Raw genomic sequence first — 10368 nt, forward strand, 5'->3', positions numbered from 1 at the left:
ATAAATGAAAAAAAAGAGAGCCAAACAAATCCATAACTCCAGTAGCTTGTCTGAGTGGTTGTGGTTCAGTTGGACAAACATTCTCTCTTGATCCATTTATCCAGAAGTTAAAAGAGCAATATTTGCGTATTTTCAAAGCTCAAATTTTGAAGACCTGATTAAGAAATGGCTGCTCTTGGTAAGAGACTTTACAGATGTTACAAATCTAAATCTGAAAATTATTTTTTATTCTGGTTTTAATATGTTAGAAATTTCATTCCTTGGGGAAAAAAACGGTTCAATTTATTATGGAAATGATACTGTTTAGTACAGTTTGAGAGTTTTTCAAAACCAAAGATGTATATACATATAATATTTATTTATTTATTTATTTATTTATTCATTCATTTATTTATTCATTTAAATAATTATTTATCCAAAATGAAGCAATGACAAAAAACAATTAAGCTGTCAGGAGCATTGATAGAAATGAAGAATAGACTAGATCTTTATTTATTTAATATATATCAATATTAAAAAGCAAAAAAAAAAGCGAAATATAATAATAATAATAATAATAATAATAATAATAATAATAATAATAATAATAATAATAATAATAATAATAATAAATGAATACATTCATACACATTTAATATTAATCTCATTGAAGATATTCCTGTTTAAAAGGTGTAAGAAGAAGTTTAAAACTTTTCCAGTCCTACATCCTTATATTATTATTCAATAGTGGAGTAAAAGTTCAAAAAAACTCCCTAAGTATATTCATTTCATTTATCAACATTGAATTTATGCATGTACAATACAGTTTGATGGTCACTTTCAAGTATGGTTGTCATGGCTACAAGATGAAAGAGAGCCAAACAAATCCATAACTCTAGTAGCTTGTCTGAGTGGTTGTGGTTCAGTTGGACAAACATTCTCTCTTGATCCAAGTATCCAGAAGTTAAATAAGCAATATTTGAGTATTTTCAAAGCTCAAATTGTAAAAACCTGATTAAGAAATGGCTGCTGTAGGTAAGAGACTTTACAAACAAAATATGAGGATGAACTATGATCTGCTAAAGATGAAAGAAGACTTTAGTAAATCAGTAAATTTACTTGAAATATTTTACAAATTATCATCAGAAATTTACTTTATTCTGGTTTTAATATATTGAAAATAATATTTCTTGAAAAAAACTGTTTTATATTTCATGTAGATAATACAGTTTAGAGTGTATCAACAGAAAATGCAACACATGCAATAAATGCAGTGACAGGACTTCACATTAGAAGTAGATTTACAGACTGTTTATGTTTTTATTTTTTAAACTCAAACTTCAGAATGACAGGACAGGACAACATGTCCTTGATTATGTGAGTCTCACTGTTGAAATACTGAATACTAACCTTGTGTCCTGTCTATCCACTTTGACAGAGTCTCAACTAATTGTAGGACAGGTTCTGCAGAGCAGCTCAACTCAATATACAATCATTGAGTTCATTGGAGAAGGTGCCTTCGGTAAAGTGGCCAAATGCCACGTTAATTCCACCGGGGAACTAGTGGCTGTAAAAATCATGAAGGACGGGTTTGTGCAAGGCGTGGAGGAGGAGGTGAGTGTTTGGATCTCTCCTAGTTTTGGTGCCTCCAACAGGTCTTTAACTATCAACTGTTTAGGGAATAGTGATATAAAGATGATCATATTGTGCTTTTATTCCCCTCCAGCTGTCTATGTTGAGTAAAATCAGCGAATTGGATCCAGACCAGTTTAACTTGGTCAAATTCCATGAGAGGTTCGAGTACTCCAGCTACACCTGCCTCGTCTTTGAATTGCTTGAGATGAACTTATTACAGTATCTCAAAACTGTAGTGGGTTCCTCAATGTATGTGAACCAAATCCGCCCCATTGCCAAGCAGGTATGATCCTTTTTTATTGTGTGACTAAAATCCTATCTATGATAATACTTGCTAATTGAGCCTTGAGTTAAAATTTGAGCTTAAACAGCTCCATAAGAGGAACTCCATTATAATTCTGTCTTTTCTCATCGTGTCTCTGCAGATGTTGGTAGCCTTACAGAGACTCCAATCTCTGGGGATCACCCACAATGACATCAAGCTTGACAATGTGATGGTGGTAAAAACTGAGGAGGATACATTACAAGTCAAGCTCATTGACTTCGGACTGGCTCATCCATCCTCCTCCGCCACGCCCGGGAAGTGGCTTCAACCCCTTGGCTACAGGTATGAGGGTGTCAGCCTGAATGACTTCTGTGTTTTTGTAACAAACCTGTGTCTTTATTAGGGGTGTAACGATTCATTTTAGCTACGATTCGATTCGTTGTTGGCGATTCAATTCAAAGACGATATTGGTTCATTTAGAACGATTCGATCGGAAACGATTCAGTGACTTAAAATTGATTCAGTAACTTTTTAGCCAAAATAATAATTCAACCAGTGTGACTGAAATAAAATCCCTGAATACTGGACAGTACAGGTGAGGTTTTATAGATTCCTGATTTTTCTTGTAGAGGAATCGTCTATTAATTTATTATGGACATAAACGTAATGTATTCACATTTTATTTGAATGAAGTCCAACCAACACTTCAGTTTAAATAACAGTATGTGACCTTTTCTGCTACCTGGTACATTTCATTTTAACTTGATGGTGAGCTTGAGGCTTTCTGCAGAACTAATGCTAGCAAGCTAATGCTAAGTTTCGATTGATTACCTCTCAAAGCGATTTTATATTGATTAATGTCATCCGGAAGGCCGAGCACAGATTGATGTAGTTGGATTGTAGGAATATAAATCAATTAATCAATCGAGTGGATGAATCAATAAACCCTTAGTAAATATATAGTGTTGGTACTTGGTGCTAAGCAACAGATTTCTAAAACGTATATCATTCATTTTGCTTCACAGGGCTCCAGAGGTGTGTCTTGGCCTTCCATACACAGAGGCCATTGACATGTGGGGACTGGGCTATATGCTGGCCAACCTTTACCTGACTACCAACCTCTTCCCTGTCAGATGTGAATATCTCATGGTAGGTCATCTTTTTTTATACACCATCCCTCCATCCATTTAATGACCTACATGCTCTTTCTCAAACATGTATATAAAGTCTTGTAGAACGGTCCCTAATGTGTGTAATTGTTTGTTCTTTCTGCAGATGAAAGCCATGGTGGAGTTTATTGGTATGCCATCAGAAGACCAGCTCCTATTTGGCATGCATACACAGAGATTTTTTTGTGAGGAGGAGGATGAGCTTGGCTCAACATGGAGGCTCCTGGTAAAACATACTTTTTTATTATTGTTGAACCTTGACTGTTGCCTTAAACTTATCCTAAAACCTTATTATTGTCATTGTGTTTCCTCAGACACCAGAAGAATACTCCAGTATTAACACTCTGAAAGCCAAGGAATGGCCCACTTCGCGCCCTCATTTCAACTCTTTGGATGACCTGATCTATGTAAGTGTTCTCTACAATATTTGAGTTCAAATACTTAGCAGTGGTCTCTTCTTTAAGATGTAACCTACTTTATCCATGTGTTTAGAAGCTGAAATTACTCAGAATGATTTTTTGTGAACACTTATCACATGTTTCGAGCGAGAGAGGTTTGAACTTGTGCAAGGACCTACACTAACTCTTTTTTTTCTTCTTTTTTTAAATCCAGATCTATGAAGAAGAGGATGCTGCAGAGTTTATGGACAGGAGGGAGTTCATAGACTTCCTCAAGCACCTGCTGACTCTGGATGAGGAGAAGAGATTTTCTCCGACTGAGGCTCTTCAGCATCCATTCATTACAATGACCCACCTGAGCCAGGATGCAGACAGCAGTGACTAGTGAGTTTCTGCTCTGAGGAGGCCATCACACACATGTAGATCAACTTGTTGTTCTATTGACTTTTGTACTAATCTTTTATTTTTTAATTTTTCCTCTAGTCTTTCCACTGCACAGGCACTAATGCCAACGGAGGCCTCACAAACTGTTACTCCTGTGAAGGATGGTGAGGCACATGTGGCTGAAGAGGCTGATGAGGTCCTGCAAACACACACATTGAGACAAACGTCCCCAAGGTCCCTCTTTCTCATGTGGAAGATGACACTGGAAGCGTTCAGGAGCCTTGCCAGGATTGGGGAAATGAACTCCATCTTCCTTCACCTCAAAATGATCCAGGAATCTGTTCATTTCCAGAACAGTTTCCTAATGATTTTAATGAGAGTCTGAAATCAACTTCCTCAAAGAATGGACCTGGGGTGGAAGACGTCCCCTTCCCCATCCCCAAGAAGTTTAAAAACGTTCGGAGGTTCTTCTCCCGAATTTGTAAAATGTTTTTCAGCTGCTGCTGTTCCTCCGTGCAGGAGTAATTTCTTTATATGGATTATTCTATTCTGTTCTATTCACCCTCCCCTACTATTCTCATATTACTACTTATAATATTGTTTATTATTTTATTTGTTCCACTATAAGGTGACCTTTAGAGGTGTTAAAAGGCCCTTGTGAAACAAAATGTATTTTTTATTGTATTGCATTGCTATGTATATTTGCAATTAAATACATTTCATGACTAACCTGCTTTGTTAATGTTTTCATCGTTTTGACCCCTTTTTCACAAATATTTTGAAGCTTTTTGGGAAAGTCCCTGACATTATAGTGTGATAAAAGTGGTGCAAAGCTGCTGAATGTCTGGATCAAAATGAAAAGAAGCTGTGTTCATTTATCATAAGTCAGTAGTGGTGATGGCATTGCCCAATACCATGTCAGCCCTAAAACTAATTCCAAAGTTACTTGGCAGCAAGATTTCAGCTTCCTCCTAGGTTATAAAAAATAATAATTATTATAATAATAATAATATATTTTATATACTTAGAATTGGTAAAACCTTTTTTGATGATGGATAATTTTACACAAACAATAATAATTTAATATGAGTAATAATAATAATTTTGACTTTCTCCATAATCATTTTCTTGTGGAAAAGCAGACAAAATTTCACATGCTCATCAAATGTTATCAAGTAGTGGAATAAGCTCATTATTGATCTGAAAATATTTTAACTTCTGTTGTTTTGCAAAAAGTGTCTAAGAATCACCAGATCCTGGCCTTATTTATTTATCTGAATACTCTCCACTGTTATCCAGGATGTTTAATATTATTTGCGCTATAGTATATCATTATTTGAAAGATGTGAATCCTAGTTTCAATCACAAATAAAATGGTTAAAAAGTTAGCAAAAAAGGTGGAAGAGGTGGTGAAATGAGATTTTTAAAAACCACAGAAATTGGTTAAAAATTGCAAATTACAGTGGCCAAAAACAGACAAAAAAAGTGATCAAAAGGGTTCAAAGTGTCAATATTGGAACAATTAGTTTAAACTGACAAATAATGAGCATGACAAATGGTGGCGACTGTGGCTCAATGGTAGAGTGGGTTGTCCAGTGACCGAGTCATTGTCGTTGTGTCCTTGGGCAAGGCACTTTACCCACATTGCCTTGTATGAGTGAGTATGAATTTTGCATGTTTGTTGGTGGTGGTCAGAAATGCGTGAAATGGCAGTCAGTCTGCCCCAGGGCAGCTGTGGCTACATTGTAGCTTACCACCATCGGTATGACTGTGTGAGTGACTGGTGTGAATGAATAATGGTTTCTGTAATGCGCTTTGAGTCTCCTCAAAGAAAGCGCTATATAAATCCAAGACATCATTATTATTAGAGTCCGATGTCCCAGAATGGGACAGAGGAACCTATTGTTTTCGCTTTTATTTCCTATTATTTATTATTAGGTTCCTCTGTCCCAGAATGGGACAGAGGAACCTATTGTTTTCGCTTTTATTTCCTATTATTATTATACCCCGTCCGCCTTTGATCGCTAATTCGACCCCCTAAAAATGCCCGAAAACTCACCGAAATTTGCACGCACATCAGGCCTGGCGAAAAATTTGATAATTTGGTGGCGTGAAAAAAAACGGTGGAACCACACGACCGCCAGGTCTGACCGATTTGCACGAAAATCGCCACATGTAGTCTTCGCCCCAGAATGAGCAAAAAGTTACATTGTGACCCCGCCCAAAACCAAACAGGAAGTCAGCCATCTTGGGTCAAAGGTCAAAAATGGCGTTTCTCCCTCGAAACGCATCTGCGCTATCTAGTCTGAGGGGATTCATCCGATTCGCTTAAAACTTGGCAACACCACATAGGACCCATTGAAGATGAAAAGTTATCGAAAGAATTTTCGTATCTGTCACGGTTTGGTCGTGGCGCCGCCACAAAAATGCAATGCTAATTTTTGTTAGCACGCAGAAATGTCCAAATCTCCATAACTCTGACACACAAACTTCGATCAGCTTCAAATTTCACACAAAGGACATGTGCCCAAGCTTGGTCATGACTGCTTTGAAACATTTCCCATCATGCCTTGTATTTTCGACCGGTGTCATTTGAGGTCATGTACACGGTTAGCATTTACAGGACGCCGTTCTAGAAAAAAGCTTATAACTCTAGAATGCAAAGTTCAAACTGCTTCATATTTGATACACATGATGACCGTACAGCCATAAAAAAAACTCGAGAACCAATTTACCCATAATGCCTTGCGTTCTCAGAGGGCGCCGCTTCTGTGGTCGTCCTACACGAGCAGCTGTAGCGGACAGACGATATGTCGTGTTGACTTCAAAACACTGTAGGATGAACCTACACAGAGGGTAGCAAATTGCTATGGAAGAAAAAACAGGCTGTGATCAGTGGGAGGAGCCTATAATGACACGGGAGAATCCTTCGCCATCAGCACGCTATAATAGGAAAATGCTTATAACGCTTCAATGCAAAGTTCAAACTGCTTCATATTTGATACACATGATGATTGTCCATCAATAAACAACGCTCGATGACCAAATTACCCATCATGGCCAGTGGGAGGGGCCTATAATGACACACGAAAATCCCTCGCCATAACTACGCCGTTACACAAAAACGCTTATAACTCTAGAGTGCAAAGTTCAAACTGCTTCATATTTGATACACACGATCACTGTCCAGAGCTAAACAACAAACAATAACCAATTTACCCACAATGCCTTGCGTTCTCAGAGGGTGCCGCTTCTGTGGTCGTCCTACACGAGCAGCTGTAGCGGACAGACGACATGTCGTGTTGACTTCAAAACACTGTAGGATGAATCTTATTTGATGGAAGCACATTGCTATGGCAAATAGAGCAGGCTGTGAAAAGTGGGAGGGGCCTATCATGACACAGGAAAATCCCTCGCCATAACTACGCCGTTATACGAAAACGCTTATAACTCTAGAGTGCAAAGTTCAAACTGCTTCATATTTGATACACACGATCACTGTCCAGAGCTAAACAACAAACGATGACCAATTTACCCACAATGCCTTGCGTTCTCAGAGGGCGCCGCTTTTGTGGTCGTCCAACACGAGCAGCTGTAGCGGACAGACGACATGTCGTGTTGACTTCAAAACACTGTAGGATGAATCTTATTAGATGGATGCACATTGCTATGGCAAATAGAGCAGGCTGTGAAAAGTGGGAGGGGCCTATCATGACACAGGAAAATCCTTTGCCATAACTACGCCGTTATACGAAAGCGCTTACAACTCCAGGCCAATTCCCAAATCCCCAACAGTGGTATACGTGACCGTTGGTTACCACCCCCGGCCGCTTCATCGGAACCTATGACGCCGCTCGCAGCTTTAATTAGGTTCCGATGTCCCAGAATGGGACAGAGGAACCTATTGTTTTCGCTTTTATTTCCTATTATTATTATTATACCCCGTCCGCCTTTGATCGCTAATTCGACCCCCTAAAAATGCCCGAAAACTCACCGAAATTTGCACGCACCTCAGGCCTGGCGAAAAATTTGATAATTTGGTGGCGTGAAAAAAAACGGACAGAAAACGCACGCGTAGCGTGCGTTTTCGCCGCCAAAACAAACGATGGAACCACACGACCGGCAGGTCTGACCGATTTGCACGAAAATCGCCAGATGTAGTCTTCGCCCCAGAATGAGCAAAAAGTTACATTGTGACCCCGCCCAAAACCAAACAGGAAGTCAGCCATCTTGGGTCAAAGGTCAAAAATGGCGTTTCGCCCTCGAAACGCATCTGCGCTATCTAGTCTGAGGGGATTCATCCGATTCGCTTAAAACTTGGCAACACCACATAGGACCCATTGAAGATGAAAAGTTATCGAAAGAATTTTCGTATCTGTTACGGTTTGGTCGTGGCGCCGCCACAAAAATGCAATGCTAATTTTCGTTAGCACGCAAAAAATTCGAAATCTCCATAACTCTGACACACAAACTTCGATCAGCTTCAAATTTCACACAAAGGACATGTGCCCAAGCTTGGTCATGACTGCTTTGAAACATTTCCCATCATGCCTTGTGTTTTCGACCGGTGTCATTTAAGGTCATGTACACGGTTAGCATTTACAGGACGCCGTTCTAGGAAAAAGCTTATAACTCTAGAATGCAAAGTTCAAACTGCTTCATATTTGATACACATGATGACCGTACAGCCATAAACAAAACTCGAGAACCAATTTACCCATAATGCCTTGCGCTCTTAGAGGGCGCCGCTTCTGTGGTCGTCCAACACGAGCATCTGTAGCGGACATACGATATGTCGTGTTGACTTCAAAACACTGTTGGATTAACCTACACAGAGGGGAGCAAATTGCTATGGAAGAAAAAACAGGCTGTGAGCAGTGGGAGGGGCCTATAATGACACGGGAGAATCCTTCGCCATCAGCACGCTATAATAGGAAAATGCTTATAACGCTTCAATGCAAAGTTCAAACTGCTTCATATTTGATACACACGATGATTGTCCATCCATGAACAACGCTCGATGACCAAATTACCCATCATGGCCAGTGGGAGGGGCCTATAATGACACATGAAAATCCCTCGCCATAACTACGCCGTTATACAAAAACGCTTATAACTCTAGATTGCAAAGTTCAAACTGCTTCATATTTGATACACACGATCACTGTCCAGAGCTAAACAACAAACGATAACCAATTTACCCACAATGCCTTGCGTTCTCAGAGGGCGCCGCTTCTGTGGTCATCCTACTCTAGCAGCTGTAGCGGACAGACGATATGTCGTGTTGACTTCAAAACACTGTAGGATGAACCTACACAGAGGGTAGCAAATTGCTATGGAAGAAAAAACAGGCTGTGATCAGTGGGAGGGGCCTATAATGACACCGGAGAATCCTTCGCCATCAGCACACTATAATAGGAAAATGCTTATAACGCTTCAATGCAAAGTTCAAACTGCTTCATATTTGATACACATGATGATTGTCCATCCATAAACAACGCTCGATGACCAAATTATCCATCATGGCCAGTGGGAGGGGCCTATAATGACACACAAAAATCCCTCGCCATTACTACGCCGTTATACAAAAACGCTTATAACTCTAGAGTGCAAAGTTCAAACTGCTTCATATTTGATACACACGATCACTGTCCAGAGCTAAACAACAAACGATAACCAATTTACCCACAATGCCTTGCGTTCTCAGAGGGCGCCGCTTCTGTGGTCGTCCTACACGAGCAGCTGTAGCGGACAGACGATATGTCGTGTTGACTTGAAAACACTGTAGGATGAATCTTATTAGATGGAAGCACATTGCGATGGAAAATCTACCAGGCTGTGAAAAGTGGGAGGGGCCTATCATGACACAGGAAAATCCTTCGCCATCAGCACGCTGTAATAGGAAAAAGCTTATAACTCTAGAATGCTAAATTCAAACTGCTTCATATTTGATACACACGACGACTGTCCAGCCATAAACAAAACTCCATAACCAATTTACCCATAATGCCTTGCGTTCTCAGAGGGCGCCGCTTCTGTGGTCGTCCTACACGAGCAGCTGTAGCGGACAGACGATATGTCGTGTTGACTTCAAAACACTGTAGGATGAATTTTATTAGATGGAAGCACATTGCTATGGCAAATAGAGCAGGCTGTGAAAAGTGGGAGGGGCCTATCATGACAGGAAAATCTTTCGCCATTTCTTGGTAAATGCAATATCTCAGTTGTGTTTACACCAATTTACACCAAATTTGCTCAGGCCAATTCCCAAAACAGTGGTATACGTGACCGTGGGTTACCGCCCCCAGCCGCTACATCGGAACCTATGACGCCGCTCGCGGCTTTAATTATTATTATTATTAGGTTCCGATGTCCCAGAATGGGACAGAGGAACCTATTGTTTTCGCTTTTATTTCCTATTATTATTATTATTATTATTATTATTATTATTATACCCCGCCCGCCTTTGATCGCTAATTCGACCCCCTAAAAATGCCTGAAAACTCACCGAAATTTGCACGCACCTCAGGCCTGGCGA

General features: G+C 39.7%; 1 protein-coding gene across 1 annotated transcript; it reads left to right on the top strand.

Annotated features, from left to right (window-relative positions):
- The first annotated feature begins 1557 nt into the window (after positions 1-1557).
- On the top strand, positions 1558-3237 carry LOC114478800 (homeodomain-interacting protein kinase 1-like). Its single transcript, XM_028472082.1, has 5 exons — positions 1558-1593; positions 1706-1897; positions 2040-2221; positions 2905-3014; positions 3155-3237. The coding sequence occupies exons 1-5, from the start codon at positions 1558-1560 to the stop codon at positions 3235-3237; spliced, it is 603 nt and encodes a 200-aa protein (XP_028327883.1).
- Positions 3238-10368: the final 7131 nt, after the last annotated feature.

Source organism: Gouania willdenowi, chromosome 17, assembly GCF_900634775.1.
Source record: "Gouania willdenowi chromosome 17, fGouWil2.1, whole genome shotgun sequence".
Classification (NCBI taxonomy): domain Eukaryota; kingdom Metazoa; phylum Chordata; class Actinopteri; order Blenniiformes; family Gobiesocidae; genus Gouania; species Gouania willdenowi.

Bases quoted from the DNA above. Each gene is read 5' to 3' on its own strand.
- LOC114478800 (XM_028472082.1), top strand. From the start codon at position 1,558: ATGAAGGACGGGTTTGTGCAAGGCGTGGAGGAGGAG. The intron at 1,594-1,705 runs GTGAGTGTTTGG...ATTCCCCTCCAG, and splicing joins TGCAAGGCGTGGAGGAGGAG to CTGTCTATGTTGAGTAAAAT. The intron at 1,898-2,039 runs GTATGATCCTTT...GTGTCTCTGCAG, and splicing joins TCCGCCCCATTGCCAAGCAG to ATGTTGGTAGCCTTACAGAG.